This window comes from Chelon labrosus, assembly GCF_963514085.1.
Source record: "Chelon labrosus genome assembly, chromosome: 20".
NCBI lineage: Eukaryota > Metazoa > Chordata > Actinopteri > Mugiliformes > Mugilidae > Chelon > Chelon labrosus.
In genome coordinates, this window is record NC_140353.1 from 5136972 (window position 1) to 5156187 (window position 19216).

At 41.3% G+C, this 19216-nt stretch overlaps 2 protein-coding genes across 2 annotated transcripts; one reads left to right on the top strand and one right to left on the bottom strand.

Annotated features, from left to right (window-relative positions):
• The first annotated feature begins 348 nt into the window (after window positions 1-348).
• On the top strand, window positions 349-6612 carry LOC311505323 (lysophosphatidylserine lipase ABHD12-like). The gene is made up of 13 exons (XM_084568812.1): window positions 349-594; window positions 1849-2008; window positions 3240-3342; window positions 3525-3644; window positions 3825-3855; window positions 3926-3971; window positions 4197-4326; window positions 4437-4474; window positions 5238-5317; window positions 5799-5881; window positions 6003-6081; window positions 6169-6302; window positions 6426-6612. Exons 2-13 carry the CDS (start codon window positions 1906-1908, stop codon window positions 6451-6453), a joined length of 975 nt encoding a protein of 324 aa, XP_084424938.1. The 5' UTR covers window positions 349-594; window positions 1849-1905; the 3' UTR covers window positions 6454-6612.
• On the bottom strand, window positions 6583-16834 carry pygl (phosphorylase, glycogen, liver). Its single transcript, XM_084568810.1, has 20 exons — window positions 16529-16834; window positions 15944-16045; window positions 15789-15867; window positions 15284-15387; window positions 14612-14743; window positions 14401-14512; window positions 14080-14162; window positions 13838-13975; window positions 13058-13150; window positions 12731-12877; window positions 12422-12585; window positions 11375-11489; window positions 11082-11183; window positions 10111-10258; window positions 8478-8536; window positions 8227-8368; window positions 7939-8146; window positions 7717-7851; window positions 7559-7625; window positions 6583-7187 (listed from the first exon to the last, which is right to left on the bottom strand). The coding sequence occupies exons 1-20, from the start codon at window positions 16769-16771 to the stop codon at window positions 6999-7001; spliced, it is 2562 nt and encodes an 853-aa protein (XP_084424936.1). The 5' UTR covers window positions 16772-16834; the 3' UTR covers window positions 6583-6998.
• Window positions 16835-19216: the final 2382 nt, after the last annotated feature.

Genomic DNA, 19216 nt, shown 5'->3' on the forward strand with positions numbered 1-19216 from the left:
AAGTACATACTAAAATGTAAGCTGTAGTTTTCCTTTATTCGTGTAGCAAACATTGACTAACCACTGTTTCAGAGCAATCCAACACATCCAACATATGGCATGAATCAATTTTCAAGGTAATTAATAAAGGAAACCCATTTTAATTTTTAATTTTTTGATTGATATGTTTTAAAATGAAGATTTTGACTGAATCTAACTAATATTCCCAAACTAATATTTTGGGAAGACATTGTATTTGACCGGGGAGTCTCTATAAGCTCCCGCAAAGTTTTAATATTTTAATTCTCCTTCAGGAGTGATCGATGTTAAACAATGAATTAAAAGAAATGCATGTTCAGTTTCTTGCATCCCCACAGCCCTTAAAAGTCAATAAAGGCTTTAAGTTGCTGTTTCTAAGATGTTATAAAACACCAAGATGCTCACCTTTCTGCTATCAATGGCTCCGTTACTACTTTGTATGTGTATGGGAAGGTGGACGCATGGAGTGAATGCTCTTGTTGCAACTACAATATCTTTGATCAATGCGGAAGTTCTTTTATCAAATCGACAAACCGCAACAAACTGGACTGGGAACTGAATCCACAGCACCGTGAGGTAAGTATACACTGTTACTGGTGGACCTTAGCTCAGTGTCAGTCATCCCCAGACATCACCTGATGAATAACTCCTGTCTGGCATCACACTGAGTTAAACGGTGCCCTGTCAGTCTGGATGCCCGTGTACCGAATCATTAGTTACGCATGAATAAATGAAGCTAAGCAGCTAACATAATACCGTCCAGCTAATGAAATGGCAGGCTGAAAAGTCAGACTTCTTGATTTAGGGGTTGAAATGCACTTTACTGAATAAAGATTCAGCTTCAGCAAGAGAGGAGAGACAGGAAAAGATAGATAATCCAGATAGTGTTTGTCCAGATAGTGTGGATCAATTATTGCAAGATTGAATCATCTGTTACTGCTTTTGATATCATTTCTGCTACTGCCCACCGACATGGTTGAAAGCTATTATTATCCAATATCTTCAAATCTGCATATGTAGATCATCAAAATCAAACTTTTAACATGCCCCCTAAGCTCCCATAGAAAGCTATTGGATCTCATTATTTCTAAAACCCTGGCTACAGCCATGGTAAGGTATTATAAAAATAGATATGACACAGAGCCTTTAAGGTTGTGACACACCAAGCCATTGTGTCATTCTGTCTGCTGTTGCCTCCACCGTAATTCCTGTCCTTAGGAATTGGGACCAAAGAAATGTACATGCAATATATTTAAATTTCTACACCATGTTCCACACTGAAAACCATGGATGCACTGTCAGGACAGGCAAACCGAGCAATTGTTTGGGGCCCTGTGGAAAAGGGGGTCCCCAAGATGGCTACCCTTCGGCATATTTTGCAACAACAACCGTAACCCTTTTAAACCCATGGTCCCTACAGTGCATTGACAATATTGCACGATGTGTTGCGATGCAGCGACATGTACATTTTTGCCTGGAGCCTCCCCAGAAGTAAGGAACGCCAGTGCTGACAAACTGCGGCCTTGTGACTCTGAAACCAGCAGAAGTTGCATGGTGGCTGATAATAGGTAATAGGTAAAAAGAAAGTAAAGATAATTATTTAAAGAACTTCAGTATCCACAATGCCTTCCAGTGCACTCTTAGCTGTTAGGTTGACTACATTACACTCGGGTTTCACTTCTCTGTCTGACACAATTTCCTCTTTACCACATGTCTGATTCACTGTATCAGATGTGAATGAGCATTATTGGTCTCAGTTGAACGTTGACCTCCTTTCTCTTGTGTTTCACAATGCTCATGTTGTCGGCTGGCTTTTCCCTCTGATCGAAGGAGACTGACACTGCAGACAGACCGTGTTGCTGCAGAGTGGAAATCATTTAAAGTGAAATGAAGAGAGCCGTGTCCTTCCTGATAAGTGCCTACGTCTCCGTTCCTGTCCTTCTCTACCTGTTCCCTTGGATACTTGGCCATGCCATATTTGCTCATTTATGTAAGTAGTGTGTTTCCAGCCCGGTCTGTTTATTCAAAGTCCAGTCGTTACATACTAGAGCCACATAGACTGCTGTATGTTTAAATGTCTGCTTGAACAACATAGTGCCATGGTGACCAAATGGATCATATACTGTATTTATATGGTTGAAATGCATATTATGACTAAAGTTAAATGATTTGAAAAATGTCCTACAGATTTATTCTACAGCCTCATGAAATATGACGTGATGAAGCACATTGATTTAAGAAGACATGTTACAATATGATGTGACCCGGTACGCTAAGATATGACATACAGTGCAATATGTGTTGATGCAATCCAGTACAACGCAACACCCTGTGAAACGAAACAATTAGGTACGATGAAATATGATAAAATATGAAGCGAAACAACTAGATGATACGTTACAATAAAACTAAACATTACAATGTAATGCGAAAGTAAACGACACGAGACGTATGACATGAAGTGATATGATACGATACTGTATAAAATATTTAAAAAATATTTCAAAAAATGACACTAAGGATACAATACGATATGAAACGATATGAAATGCAACAAAACAATGCGATACAATTTAAATACATCCCAGAATGAAACGATACGAAACAATGCAATACAATGAAATACAATCCATAACGATACGATACGATACGATACGATACACAACAAAACAATACGATATAATTTGAATACATTCCGGAACGGTACAATACGATACGATACGATATAATTTGTTACGATACGAAACAATGTAATACAATGAAATACAATCCATAATGACACGATATGGTATGATATCATATGAAACGCAACAAAACAATGCCATACAATTTAAATACATTCCAGAACGCAACGATACGATACGATACGAAACGATACGATACGATACGATACGATACGATACGATATGTTACGTTACGTTACGTTACGTTACGTTACGTTATATTAAGAAACTAAACAATGCAATACGATGAAATACAATTCAAAGTGAAACTATATAATACTATGCGACACGATATGCGGTGAGAGGATATGATTATGAAAGTTACGAATCGTCAGTACAGTAATATTATGATACAATACAGCAAAATATCATATAATGTAGTTCGACACAATACAATACAATACAGTTATTGCTAAATGAATGACAATATACTATACAAAAAAAATACTACAAGACATGCGTTAACATACTGACCTTGTGCCGTCTTATCTGCTGCAGTGAGGTTTCCATTCTTTGTGGATCTTAGCCGACCTGAAGACGTGCTGAACCACACATGCAACTTCTACCTCAACACAGAGGAGGGCGTCTCAGTGGGAGTGTGGTAAGCCATTTTTGAGCTCCTGCTGTGTCCATTTAAGTGCATCACTGCCCGAATATACCACATGCATAGTGAATAAGGCGACGGCATTATCATTTAAGAAACCCACTCCAGTACAGACTGTATACCTTGTTTGTGTTATTCTCTCTTTATTATGTCTCACACTCTATCTTTGTGTCTCACAGGCATACCCTGCCCGCCAGCCAATGGAAGCAGGCCGCCGGGAAAAGCCCTGAGTGGTACCAGGAGACTCTGGGAGATGGCCGTCCTGTTATTATCTATCTCCATGGGAACGGAGGGAGCAGGTGGGATGAGAGCAGCGAGATAGAGATCCTTCAATTGATCCCAATAGAGTGTAGTGGGGATAACATGGCTGCTCAGGCCGCTGGTTTTATCCACAGGAACAATGCACGCGAGGGGTTTGTGGGTCAGAATAAATGAGTCTGAAAGCCACTTGTTTATTTGTATTCCTTTCATTTCTGCAGGGCGATGAATCACAGAGTGCAGCTAATGAAGGTAAGGGTTTTCAGGATTGGTGAATGATTTTCAGCTTTTCAATAATTATTTTTTTGTGTGTGTGTTTTAGATTTTAAGTTCTACAGGATACCATGTCCTGTCTTTAGACTACAGAGGTAAGACGGTTATCGTTGCTCGTCAAGTGATAATTAGAGAAAGTGACTGATGTTCATTTGATGCAGATTTTTTTTTTTTATATCCCAAATCACACATCAGTAAGTTCCTACAAATTCTGACCCCAAATATAAACAGTTGGCCCAAACAACAGGTCATTATACAACATAGTTTTAATGCAGGCATGATTTTAAGGTTGTAATATCTTTCTTTTGTCTTTTAATGAGGTTATGGAGACTCCACCGGGGAGCCCAGTGAAGCCGGACTGACCACTGACGCCCTCTACCTGCACGACTGGGTAAAGAAACAAACCAAGGGAAATCTCGTCTGTCTGTGGGGACACTCGCTCGGCACCGGGTCAGCTTCTCTCTTTATGCCTTTACATCCAGCACTTATGACACAAACAGATAAATAAATGAGAAAACATTGCAGATGTTTAAAATCTAATCTTTTTATTTTTTTGGCAGAGTGGCAACTAATGCTGCAGTGAGAATACAAGAGCAAGGTGAGTTTAGGTTATTTTTAAAGACGAAAGATGTCGTTAATTATTTATGTTGTCATCTAGTCATCTCAAGACTGTGTGGGCATGTACACTCATCTCTGCTCCTTCGTTTTCTTATTTGGTACTGGAGTAGGGTTACAGGCCAGGCCTTATTCATGGTAGAGACCACACAGTAGCAAAAACACAAGTGTAATAGGGAAAAAAAAACTTTTGCATGAAGAAGAAACGGCTAATTCAGTCAGTAACAGCTGCAGAAAAGTAAGGACGAGATGAACACCCTTAGGCTCTGTGGATAAGAGACACATGAAAGATTTTTTAAATGAATGCAAGAATTATCTCTATCCGTCTCAAGGCAAAAGCGTCATCTGAAAAAGGTCAAAGCAAAAGTCAAGCAAAAGATTGTCATTTCTACTTCTGCAGAAATGTAAATTAACAATAAATAGACAATGACGTCACTGAATCTGTTCTGTTTGATGCATCAGAATGACGTACAATAATGCTGCATCCTTTGCAGTCATAGTAGCACAAGCTAGCCTCTTCTTTGAATGTCAGCAACATTTTAGCCTGGTCCAACCTCCAGAATGGAAAGAGTTGATTTGATTAGTAACAAAACTTAATGCGCTTTCTGTGACCCAACATCTAATCGTTGCAAAATGAGCCTAAAATACAGCATGTAGTTAATAATAAATAAACACTGACCACACAGGCATTTCACATTATACAGTATACTGTAATTTTGATTCATTTTTCCTCTCTTGACCATCAGGGTCTGCTGTGGACGCTCTAATTCTTCAGTCTCCATACACAAGAATCGGCGAGGTCGTAGCCAAGCATCCACTCGCTAAGGTGAGGCCGCTTTTGTCCGTCTGCAGCCCCTCCGGGTGTTTACCAAGCCGCCGAAAACACAGCTGTGTTCATTTCCTCTCACTCCAAAAGAACGCCATGTACTGTACGAATGCTAAGACATGGACCACATCAGTACCGCTGTAGGAAGTTATTTAATTAGACAGTTGAGACTATATGAAGAATCTAAGAGGGAGGAAAGAACTTATTCTCAGTTTGACTGCTACAGATTAATTATATGAATCCACAAATTATTGTGTTTATTGTATATTTAGATCACTCAATAACCTTTTTTTAATCACAAATTTGGTAAAATCGATGTTTCATTGCGTGATCAGAGGGTAAAAAATACTGAACCTCTGTGGACACATTCACAACAGATTTTTATCACTGAGCCATTCGTGTTCTGCCAATATTTATTAAAATACACAGGATATTGCTGCATATTTCTGCGCAATGTGTTCCATCCCTTTTTTATTTCCAGATCTACATGTTCCTTCCTGGATTTGAGAGCTTGCTGTGGAACGTAGTGGAGAGGAACGACATCGTATTTGCGAACGATAAAAAGTAAGTGCGCTAGAAAAAGCCTTATTCTGTTTTATCTGACGTTTCCAGCCTTTGGCAGGTGCATCGTTTGGATTAGCATTTTTATTAATAAATATATATTTTTAATCCAACATCTGTGCAGCTTAAAGAAACTGACCAGCCCGCTTCTCATTCTGCATTCGGAGGACGACAACATCGTGCCTTATGACATGGGCTTAAAGGTACAGCACGCACTCTTCCGTCTCCAATTTCCTGGCGGATGTTGCCGCCGCCTCCTCGCTGAAATACTTTTCGTTTATTGTCCCCAGCTGTACCAGATTTCACGCGAGGCTCAGAAAGAATTCAACACAGACGCCCGGGTTGAAATGATCTCCTACGATGCGAGTCTCGGATTCTCCCACAACAAGATTTACTTGGATCCCAATTTATCAGATGTGGTTAGGTAAAGTTAAAACTGGATAAATGCAAAGAATTATGTGTGTCTGATGATGCATGTGTGTGTGTGTGTGTGTTTTCTTTCCCATAAACCAAAATAATTGCAATGCTTTGTCTGTTTCTGTTGCAGGAAATTTTTACAAAACTTGACACAGTAGACGTTTTTCCCTCCTCTCCAAGATTTCTTTACCTGTTGTCGCTTTTTACATTTTGTGAAATAACATGTAACAGATTCAGATTTCTATCACAAAGTGCATCCTTTAAAAATGGAAATAAAACCACTTGAGCACTATATTAAACTTTTTATTTCAACATTATGAACTGTTGTACACAAATTGAGTTTGTATCTTTCCTTGAACCAAATAAACTGATACAGATGCTTATAAATTTAAAGAAATCCATTTGTCTCCGACCAAAGAAAGTCACAGGAATGTAATAATAATAATAAAACATTTAACCTCAGGAATGTTAAATATGATAAATCTTTTTTGCAGTTAACTGTGTGTGTTGGTGCTAAAATAACAGTAACAGTGCTTTGACTCAGATGACAAAATACAAACAGGTGCAGATGTGCATTTCTAAATTCATCCTGAACTTTAAATTGCTCAGTGCTCGAAGGTTAAAGGGGGAAAAAATAAAAACGCTGTAAACATCAAAAAAAAAATAAGGAAAGCCGTTTGGTCAGGGGGGGAAACGACAGCCTTTACATTTTCTTCAGCGCTCTGGCCGTCTCTTCGATGGCCTCCCTGGGCTCGCTCGGTGGCGGGATCTTCAGGTCGGTCGGCTCGACGCCCCACACCTCGGTGGCGTACTCCGCGATGGTTCTGTCGCTGGAGAACTTCCCCGTCGCGGCGATGTTCTTGATCACCATCTTTGTCCACTCTTTTGGGTTCTTTTAGAGTAAAAATATCACGTGTTTATCGGCGTGTTCCTGCTTTTGTAGGTTTATCTTGTTTGATTTAATGTTCTTGAGGAAAATATTTCATTATTCCTTCTTGTATTTATTAGAAAATGAAGTTCTTTTCTTTACATGATGCATTTTGTTGTATCTGTTGCTTTTAAAATGCTTTATCAGTAGTATTAAAAAAGAAGAGTTCCTATTTAGCTATTGTAAATAGGATATAAGCCTTTAATAAACAGCTTATATATTAAACTGTGATAATAAGCAGATGTAAAAGTTTATTATTCTTAACAGCAAAAATAATCCTGATAATAGATGTCAAATGAAGGCCTTAAAGTTAATGGTTAGTGGAAAAATGTTACCTGATAGAGCTTGCTGACTTTCTCTTGGGATTTCATGTACTCTTCAAAGTCTGCAAACACTTTGAAACTAAAGAGAGACAACAATGAGGGAAGCATAAAGAAAACCAAAAAAAACATGTAAATCAATAGGTCATCTGGACCAAAAAGCTCAGACTCACCGGTCATGTTTGAAGAGCATGTTAGTGACGTCTTTGAACATGTCTGGATTCTTGGGGCTGAAGAATCCGCTCGTGATCTGATCCATGACTTGTTTCAGCTCGGGGATCTTAGTGTAGTATGACATGGCGTCGTATCTAACGAGGAGCAAGCAACAGGTAGGTTTAGCAGCTTAAAATGATCTGTAATAGATAATTAAACATTTATGGTTGAGATCTCTTTACCCCTTTTTGTCCATCTCAGCTACGTCTTCAACCCTCATGCCGAAGATGAACAGGTTCTCCTCTCCGGCCTCCTCGGCCATCTCCACGTTGGCTCCGTCCATGGTGCCGATGGTGAGAGCTCCGTTCAGCATGAACTTCATGTTGCCCGTTCCTGAAGCCTCGGTTCCCGCTGTGGAGATCTGCTCTGACAAATCTGTGGCAGGTATCACTGAGGAAGAGCAGAGAAAATTCAGTTACTTTTAGGAATTCCTCTCGTTTTAAGTCTTTTTTTGGCTGAATAAATTGTACCTTTCTCTGCTAGAGACACCCTGTAGTTCTCCAGGTAAATGACCTTCAGCTTGTTTCCCACCACAGGGTCGTTGTTCACCACATCAGCCACTGAGGTGATGAGCTTGATGATCATCTTTGCCATGTGGTAGCCTGGTGCAGCCTGCAGGGGGCGACATTGCATGACTCACTGCAAAACCAAAATATTACCCCCCCTTATCCCGGCCTCTTTATAACACTTAATGTAATGTTTGCTTTGGTCGAGCTGGTACCTTTCCACCGATGATCACTGTTCGTGGTACAAAAGGTTTCTTGGGATCCTTTCTGATGCCTTGGGAACAAACAAACAACAATATGAGAGATGCAATTTATCAAACTCTAAATAAAAGAACATTAAATGGCTAAATACAAAGATGTACCTGCAAATCACTACAAACAAATCTCATATAAATGCTAAAATGCTTATTGCTTTATTTTGCACAAGTTGTACGATTTTAATGATAAACCTGAAGTTTTGATTTTATCTGCATCGAGCCATTCTATATTTCTAAAGGAGTGTAAGCACAAGATGCCACTAGCAGCTACAAGAGACCACCAAATGCTAACTGAGCCACTAAATGCTAATGAAACTCAGCGAGTTGTAGTGACGGCGAGCAAATCACTTTATACGTGTGACTTTGGGAAGTAGGGTTAACTGTTCTCTTGCAGACAACAAATAAATATAAAGTTAGCACCGGCGCCCAGTTAGCTTAGCTTAGCAATAATAGTAGCAACGGTGAAAACAGCTTGCTAGCTTCTTAAACTGAGGCCTAAAAAAAGAAAGTGCATAAAAAAATCCAGGAGTTTTTATGTGTTGGATGTTTTTCCTGGAGTCTCTGGTGTTTATCTAGCAGGGTAATAACTGTTGCCCTCTGTTCTAGTCTTTATGCTAAGCTACGCTAAGGAAAACTGTGCTTCCCTGTGGGGAGTTAGTGAGAAGATGTCAGCAAAACAAACTGGATATGAAGGTACAGCTAGCTGTCAGTTAGCTTAACTTAGCATAGATGCAGCCTTCAAATGGAACTTCTACGACGTTGTGAACAACTCGTGAACTCGAATATTACCAAAGATTTCCACTTACGAGGCGGCAAGAGACTGAATACGGAGAGTAGAAGCTAACAAAACCCACCCACCAAGGTCTCTCAAGCTTATATTGCTAATAAAATCCTAACATGTCATTTCCAGGGGTTGAACCTAGACAGTCTTAGCCTGGAAGTCAGCCTGACTTCCCCCGCCCTGGAGTCTCTCCGTTGGGAACTAATTATGCCCCTGCAAAGACCAGTCAAATTGTTTGGGCAGGCTTTACGCAGTGGTAACGCCACACTACGGCATGCTAGGTTTTTCCTCACCTTTGTACTTTTTATGTTCAGCTAAGCTTCAAACTTTGAACAGATTATGCTACCTTCAAATGGCGTTGTGTTTACTGTGATCATGCCAAAAACAATAAAAATTAATGAATATGAACGGCGCCCTCTTGTGGCATTCATAACCTCGTACATCACCTACCTTTTAACTATTCATTTGCGAATTACCCAAGACAGTGATTGTGAATATTATGCATACTGTATATTCATATATGGTATGTTTCTGGAGAAAATTCTCAACAGAGGAAAAGGCTTTAAATGCAGGGGAAGTCTGTTTCTGATAAAACCACTATCTTGTTTGTAATAGCCTCTTAAATGCATGGAAAATTCCCACTGATGACTTAGATCCTCAGCATTCTTCATGTTTGTTTTAACTTGTTTCATAACATAGATGGGTGGAGAATCCACATCCACATCAGGGCATGTCAGATTGTGTCATGTAACTTATCGCTCAGAGAATCAGGCCCATAAACGAGCTATGAAACCTTTGTGCAACACCTACGGTTGTACATGGCGATGATGTGCAGACAGTTGAGGAGCTGCCGCTTGTACTCGTGGATTCTCTTCACGTGAACGTCAAACATGGAGGCCGGGTTGATATTCACCCTGTACTCTTTCTCCAGGTACTGTGCGAATTTCGCTTTGTTGTCCTGTGAGAAAATCAGAAAGGCAGAGTCACTGAGGCGAAATCTGCTGAATCACAGATGAGCCCTGCCTGTCTGGACATGTGCTGAGTGTGTGTGAGGCAAAATGCAATGTTGAAATGCCCAACATGATCATCATAAAGTAATGTGCCTGCCTGCTAAGACATGCAGGAATGATAATAAATAAGAGATGTAGTTTTCCATTCTGGTTCATGAACACATGGACTAATATCACATGAAGCCAAACAGCTGCGTTGGAACAAAACAGAGTCAGACCATGTGGATGGCAGGGACAAACTTGTGGTTGGTTATGAAACTTGCAGTTGTTCTGCAGAAAGAAGACTCAAATATTTTTATATATCATCTTCTATCTCTGTGTCGAGTTTGGTTAAGTATAACTACTTTATATCAGGGAGACTTTCCTGGTTTTACTTGTGTTTTTAATAATGTTTTGTGTGTTTTATCATTTGAATTGTTTGTATTATCTTGGTTTAATGTGCTTGTTTCATTTTTTTATGTCTTTTTTTCGTCCACAGATTCCATAACTATGGGTCAGGACTTCCACTAGATTAATATATAAATCCAGGAGCCATGAAATTAATATTATTTTTTGACTCTTTTCTCCAATATTGTGTAATTTCCCTTCTTTGGGCCTTAACATGTTATTTAAATAAAGCCATCTGAGAACTTTAAAGTGGAACAACTAATTTATTTTGAGAGACCAGAAGCCAAAATCAGAAACCACCAATTTAATCTTGCATGTGTGGAAGTCTTGCAATTACAGTTGCGGCTTCCAAGTATGAAATGTGCACAACTCTCTGAACTCTACCTGTTTGACTTTAGCGACGTCCCGGATGAAGGCGGCGTCGTCAACGAAGTCCTTCAGCTTCTCCAGCTGGCTGAGGTCCTTCACGTAATACTCCCCGATGACCTGAAGGAGACGTTTAAGGTCACAGTGAAATGTGCTTCATTTAGCCTCATGCATCCACATGACTGTATGTAAAAGCGTAAGGACAGAAAGTGCCGCCAAACGCTCCATCAGACGGCAGATGGAGAATATATCTCTGAAGATTTAGGAGTCTTAAACACTTCACTGTCTCTTGGCACTCGATTCAAACAGACCTCAGCTATGAGCTCAGCCAGTCCGGGGTTGCAGAGGAGCAGCCAGCGTCTGGGAGTGATGCCGTTGGTTTTGTTCTGAAACTTCTCTGGTTCTAGGTCGCTGAAATTACGGAATCTGTGCAAGACAAGAGGGAAATGTTGGAGATGTTGTTTTTTTTTTGGTCAATGATTGGTCAATGACTTCCACAGTCTTGATGTTCAGATTTATAAAATAGCAATAGAATGTTTCACGAAATATTTGTCATTTGAAGCAAAGACTCTAAAGCACAGGTGTCAAACATGCGGCCCGTGGACCAAAAGCGGCCCGCCAGAGGGTCTAATCTGGCCCGCGGGATGAATTTGCAAAGTGCAAAAATTACATTGAAGACATTAAGTGCGATTTTTCCAATAAAAGTAACCGCTATTCCTAGGGTTCACACAGATTTAGTAAAAGTTGTGGACATATCACAACACTGAGACCTAGCTATACAGAAACTGCACTTCTTTTTCTTAAGAAATGTCCGGCTGTTCATTGCTTGTTTTATAATAGTGCAGTTCATTAAATGTGAACATTTTCATAATGAACATTTTTTCACTAAAACAAAGGGGAAACATTTGGATTTGTCGTTGTTTACAGGTTAATACGCTATTGTGCTACTGGTCTGGCCCCCTTGAGATCAAACTGGGCTGTATGTGTATGTGGCCGCTGAACTAAAATGAGTTTGACACCCCTACTCTAAAACATAGAAAAACCCCGCCCTGATCTTTTAGAGTAGAATCCATGTTTCTTACTGATTGTTCCAGGTTTCGTGTATTTGCATCTTGGTTTTTTCCTTTGAGTGTTTCATCATACATTATTGATGGGAATGTGCAACAGGAGGTGATGACTCAATCCTGTGGTAACATATGAGGCCATACTCATGTCTCTGGCTATCAGTTTGCAAACTTTTCCCTTTTCCTGTTTTTGTAATTTGTTGTAATAACTTAAAGGCGCCATTTTGCGATGCTTAGATTAGCAGCTTGGTCTTTTTTTGTTGCTTTGATCGCCTACATCTGCAGGAGGCTTACACTTCAGTCTTGATGATTTTGGAGTGTATCTCTGCAACTCCGTTGACGGCGTGAGATCCCACGATGCACAGATGCGCCATGTTCACCCGCTTGCATCCGTCTTCTTCTATCAGAGACATTTTCCTCAGCTTGTCCATGTCGTTTGGGAAGAGGGATGCAATCCTCTGCAGAAACAACAGCAACAGATGAGGTTTTAAGACAAATTATTTTCATATTTTAACGCCTTCTCATCTGTTTGTGAATATGTGTAGTTTCATGGTTAGAAAAAGAGAAGAATGAGTTTGGTTTCATGGCTGACGGTTTACGCACATCGAGGTGGACATGGTTGATCTGGTAGATGATCTGCAGGTGTCTGGGCAGGAGCTTCTCCAGCAGCTCCACAGGCCAGCGCTCCAGAGCCTCGGGGAGGACTGTGTGATTTGTGTAGGCAAAGGTTCTCTTGGTGAGGTCCCAGGCCTGCAGGAGGAGGAAGGAGTCAAGGAGTCAGATTTGTTGTGACACCGGACACCGTGTTTCTATCTGATCTCTTCCTCCCATCAACAAACAGCCTCTTCCTGATTTTATTTCCCGCCAGACGACCTTCTAACATGACTCAACACTGAAGCCTGAGAGACGCTCTCATAGTTCAAACCTCACCGTGTCCCAGTCGAGTTTCTCGATGTCCACGAAGATCCTCATCAGCTCGGGGATGGCCATGGCGGGATGAGTGTCGTTCAGCTGGATGGCGACCTGGAGAAAAAAAAAAACAAGACATCCTGAAAGGGACACATCGGCTTCTTTGTTCAAGACTTCAAGACCTCCTTGGTTTCGTGGTTTTGGCCACAGTTAGTTTACTTTTAACCTTTTCTTTGTATTTTGAAAGGGCCTGCGGTGACACAGACAGGACAAAAAGGGACTGAAGATGTTTAAATGTGCAACTTACAGACACACGTTGCTGAATATATTTGCATACACAGTGTCTGAAACTTTGAGGTTTTAGGTTTTATGCCAAATCATGGATGGTTTTGCACTTATCTACCTTTGCTGCATTTCTTTGCAAAGTTTCTCATTCAGACATGCTGCCATGCAAGGTCATCAACATATGGGGTGGGGGGGTATCAAACTGCCATCTCTACGCTTAGTAGAAAACCCGCTCTACATCCTGAACCATAACTGCCCGATGCATACGACGTGCATGATGGGAATCTCTTCTGTCAATCTCGCTTATTGGATCTCTGAAAGCAATCTAAGCTTATGCAAGTTGCTTAAATGAGGAAGACCGACTGGTTTGCTTGCTGCCAAACAGGTTTGTGTAGAAAGAGCAAAAAAAAGCAGAAAAAGTCTTGTTGCAAGATCAAGTTGCAAAATAACTGATAACAACTCTATTACTCTCGTGTTTGCATTCACCAGCAGCAGAAGACTGACTCTGATGCTTACTTTGTCTGGGAAGGCCTCGAAGGAGGTGCGAGCTGGGCTGCCCTTCTTCGTGGTCTTGAAGCGGCGGATGATGTCTTGGAGTGTGGCCGCCACAACGAAATACTCCTGCTTCAGACGGAGCTCTTTCCCTTCGAAGAACTGCAACGCAGGAACGTGCACGGATGGGAAAACATGCTCTCGTCTCTCTGCAGCTCAGCGTGCACAGTGGTGTCTATACTGCACGTGCTAAATATCGAACTTACGTTGTCGTTTGGGTAGAGCACGCGGGAGATGTTCTCTGCAAGATTTCTGTCCAGAACGGCTTCGATGTAATCTCCAACGTTAACTACGCACAGATAACATCATTTATTGTAAAGCTAAAGAATGAAACAGGAGAGGAAGTAACTGTGGCATGTTTGCCATTTTGCAACGCAGACATCTTTTTGCATGTCACCATTGTTGCAGCAGTTTCCTTCGCCGTCTTGCAAAGTTTGTGTGTGGAAAAGTACAAGGAAACGTTGAGACCGTTTTGCAAAGGGTTTTCTATTTTCAATATGGGAAATTAAATCGCTTCGAGCACTCACAGTCTCTAAGGTTAAAGTCGTTGGGGGCGCGGGCCGACCACAGCCTCATGGTGTTCACGGTGTTGTTCATGTAGCCAGGAATGGGGGTGTCATAGGGCATTGCCAGAACCACCTGCATGGAGGAAGATGGAAAGAAATCTGGTGTTGGCACTTTCCTTTATATGCCCTTAAAGTAGCTCACCTCACCTGATCCATAATTAAATATCAGTACCTGAGTGTCGACCCACTTGGAGCCATCCTTCGTGTCCTCCACTCGTCCGTAGAAGTGAACCGGCAGCATGTACTCAGGGCGAGCTTTCTCCCAGGGGTTTCCGTGCCTCAGCCAGTCGTCCGCCTCCTCCACCTACACGGCAGGTCAGAACAGGCGCACAGATAAGTTACCCAGAACAAAAAAAAAAAAAAAAAAAAAGCCATTGAGTAAGCCTTATCTGGGCTCTTTACTCTGCACCCAGAAAGGTAAGGAAGTGAAGTTCAGGTTTTGTGTCAGGTAAATGATTTTTGCTCTAGCGGCAGGGATTAGATGCGCCAGGTTCATCCACCCCTCTGTTTCCAGTTCAGTGTTCAGAGGTGCATGTTTACACTGAGGGTTGCAAACAGCCAGCAGAAAGCAAAAGGACAAAGGCCTTCGCTTTTGGCCTTCTTTTTCTTTTTCACCCAAAAACCAACTTGCCGACTGACCGCAAGTTTCTGTTACTGATTAGCTCATGACGTATTCTGACCTAATTCATCTCTTCTTCGGCCCCATCTGTCGACTTTGTGGAGAGAGCCCCTATCTTGTAAAGTAAAAGATAAGGAGGAGCTCCAGAGAGGGAAGTTTTGGCTGAATTTATTTTAATCAAAAGATTAAACTGTGACAAAGAAAAAGAAAAAAAGCTTCAGCTACCTGCCAGCCATCTCTTATCTTCTGGTTAAAGATCCCATACTCGTATCGAATGCCATAACCGTACGCCGCGAGACCCAAGGTGGCCATCGAGTCCAGGAAACATGCTGCATGCAGAAAAAGTAAAAACAGCCAGGATTAAATCTTAAACATAAACTCTTTAGTGCTGAATTGACAAATGGTTTGTGTTGCTGGCGTGGCTGCTGATTCGCTTCATTTAGACAGTCTGTTGCAACGCCTCTGCTGCTGCAAGTTACTTCAATTGTTCAGCAGGCACGCGGAGATATTTGATGGAAAACTGCCAAAACAGCCTGGAAGTTTTAATGAGTATTGTTCTAATGGAGATAAAGTGTTTGCACAATGACCCACATTTTTAGTGTCTCTATTTTCAACTTAAAAGCAGAATATTCTATCATTTTCTATCATTTCCTGTATCTGTATCTCAGAGGAGTGGGTGTACCATGAAACATTTCCTCTCTTTCTCTGAACTTCTGTGGACTTTACTTACCTGCCAGCCTGCCGAGGCCTCCGTTCCCCAGCCCCGCGTCCTCCTCCATCTCCTCCAGCTCCTCCATGTCCAGGCCGAGCTGCAGCAGAGCGACTAAATATAAGTAAGTGTACTCATGCATGTGCAACTGAAGCCTCTGTGGACTAATGTCTGACCTGGTAGATGGCTTCGTCGCAGGCGTTCTGCAACCCCAGGTTGATCATGGTGTTCTGAAGCGTCCTGCCCATGTAGAACTCCAGAGACAGATAGTACACCCTCTGGACGGGCAGAAAAAAAAAACAAAAGTCAAAAACATTTTATGACTTTTATGCATCTTTTTTAAAACTTTCAATCAATGCAGCTAAATTCGACATCTGATTGTGACATAAAGGTGCAGAAATACAGAGCAGGGAATGAATGAAACCTAAGCAAACCATGATGCAATGTCATAAAAAAAAACAGAAGCTCTTTGTATTTTTGCAACGGTAAACTACTTCCTATTACAAAGAGTCAATAAACGTGCCAAAGAATTTCCTTTCAAGCGCATGCAAGCAGGAAAATGATTTGAACTACTTTTTAAATGTCATCTACTTGTGCATATTTAAACACAGTTTAGATTTATATGATTCTGCAAGAAAGGGGATTTCAAAATAACAGGATGTAAATGTAGAGATATTCTGATGATTCAGAATCAAACTTATTTTGGGTGTGAGCGGACATTTAGCTTCATGGTGACACTAAAACCTCAGATTTTTTTTTACCTTTGGGTCTGCTTCATAGTAAAACTGCTGCGTTCTGATCCATCTCCCCACCAGGTGATCTCTCACGGTGTGGGCCAGGGCAAAGTAGTAGTCTCTGGGTGTTGCAATGTTCCTGTCTTTCACCAGGGTGAAGTGCAGGTGACGATTGAAGCCCTTCTTCAGCTCTGCGACATTCTCCACTCCCACAATCCCCCTGATGCTGATCTGCTTGCGCTTCTCCTGGTCGGTGAGAGGTGTCGCCATGCTGGAACAGGGAGCAGCTTCGTCCTGAGTTGGTGTGCACGTCCTGGCTGGAAGTGAAGTTGAAAGGTAACATGGAGGCAGTTTTCATGAAGCAGTCTCCTCCTTGTGCTGCTTTTCATTGGTGAGTGCAGGGGGAGGGTGTTTCTCTGTCCGGCCCTCTGCTGAGCTGCAGAGCTGAGCAGCAGGAAGTGAAAACAGAAACTCCACAGACACAGAATGAGGGATTTACACAGTACTTCCAAAAGTGTGTACACTTGTTGCATTGATGCATGTTTGCTGTGAGCGAGATATTTTTATATATGATTTAATCAAAGTGGAGTGGGGCTACTTTTAGCCGTGTTGTTTGGTTCCCAAATGAGGGGTTGGGCCCCTCCAGTGGGACGCTATGTAAACACCAGGGGTCTAAAGTTGATTAATAGGAAAGAATGAATGAAATATTTTTAATTTTTGACCTAGTCAAATGAAATATGAAAGAATTTTAACCTCTTTGTGAGCATTTGAGAAACTTACACAGGAAATGTTAGAAGTCAGGAAAGAAAACAGTGCGTTAATCTTTAAACTTATAGTTGAATGTTTTTGACAAATATGACTGTAGCTGTCAAATGTAGTGGAAAGTCAAACCAGCATAAAATGAAAAAGCTTAAAATTTAAAATACTTGAAAGGTAGAGAGATAGAGATAGAGAAATAGAGACAGAGATAGGGAGATAGACAGATAGATATAAATAGAGACAGTGAGATAAATAGATATAGATAGAAAGAGGTAGATAGAGATATATAGAGATAGGGTGATAAACAGAGATATAGAGATAGATAGAGATATAAGGAGATAAATGGAGCTATAGAGAAGGAAAGGGGTAGATACAGATCTATAGAGAGATAGGGAGATACACTATATTACCAAAAGTATTCGCTCACCCATTCAAATGATCAGAATCAGGTGTTCTAATCACTTGGCCTGGCCCCAGGTGTATAAATTCAAGCACTCAGGCATGCAGACTGTGAAACAAGACATTTGTGAAAGAATGGGCCGCTCTCAGGAGCTCAGTGAATTCCAGCGTGGAACTGTCATAGGATGCCACTTGTGCAACAAATCCAGTCGTGAAATTTCCTCGCTCCTAAATATTCCACAGTCAACTGTCAGCTCTATTATAACAAAATGGAAGCGTTTGGGAAAAACAGCAACTCAGCCACGAAGTGGTAGGCCACGTAAAGTGACGGAGAGGGGTCAGCGGATGCTGAAGCGCATAGTGCAAAGAGGTCGCCGACTTTCTGCACAGTCAATTGCTACAGAGCTACAAACTTCATGTGACCTTCAGATTAGCCCAAGTACAGTACGCAGAGAGCTTCATGGAATGGGTTTCCATGGCCGAGCAGCTGCAGCCAAGCCACACATCACCAAGTGCAATGCAAGGCGTCGGATGCAATGGTGTAAAGCACGCCGCCACTGGCCTCTAGAGCAGTGGAGACGCGTTCTCTGGAGTGATGAATCACGCTTTTCCATCTGGCAATCTGATGGACGAGTCTGGGTTTGGAGGTTGCCAGGAGAACGGTACATTTCAGATTGCATTGTGCCAACTGTGAAATTTGGTGGAGGAGGAATTATGGTATGGGGTTGTTTTTCAGGAGCTGGGCTTGGCCCCTTAGTTCCAGTGAAAGGAACATTGAATGCTTCAGGATACCAAAACATTTTGGACAATTCCATGCTCCCAACCTTGTGGGAACAGTTTGGAGCGGGCCCCTTCCTCTTCCAACATGACTGTGCACCAGTGCACAAAGCAAGGTCCATAAAGACGTGGATGACAGAGTCTGGTGTGGATGAACTTGACTGGCCTGCACAGAGTCCTGACCTGAACCCGATAGAACACCTTTGGGATGAATTAGAGCGGAGACTGAGAGCCAGGCCTTCTCGACCAACATCAGTGTGTGACCTCACCAATGCGCTTTTGGAAGAATGGTCAAAAATTCCTATAAACACTCTCCTCAACCTTGTGGACAGTCTTCCCAGAAGAGTTGAAGCTGTAATAGCTGCAAAAGGTGGACCGACATCATATTGAATTCTATGAGTTAGGAATGGGATGGCACTTCAGTTCATAGAATGAGTAAAGGCAGGTGAGCGAATACTTTTGGTAATATAGTGTAAATAGAGATATAGAAATAGGAAGATAAATAGAAATATAGAGATAGATAGAGATAGGGAGATAAATAGCGATATAGAGATAAATAGAGATATAAGAAGATAAATGGAGATATTGAGGTAGAAAGAGGTAGATAGAGATAGATAGAGATAAGGAGATAAATAGAGATAGAGATAAGGAGATAAATAAAGATATAGGGCAATAAATGAAGATATTGAGGTAGAAAGAGGTAGATTGAGATAGAGATAAGGAGATATATAGAGATAGATAGAGATAAGAAGATAAATAGAGATAGATAGAGATAAGGAG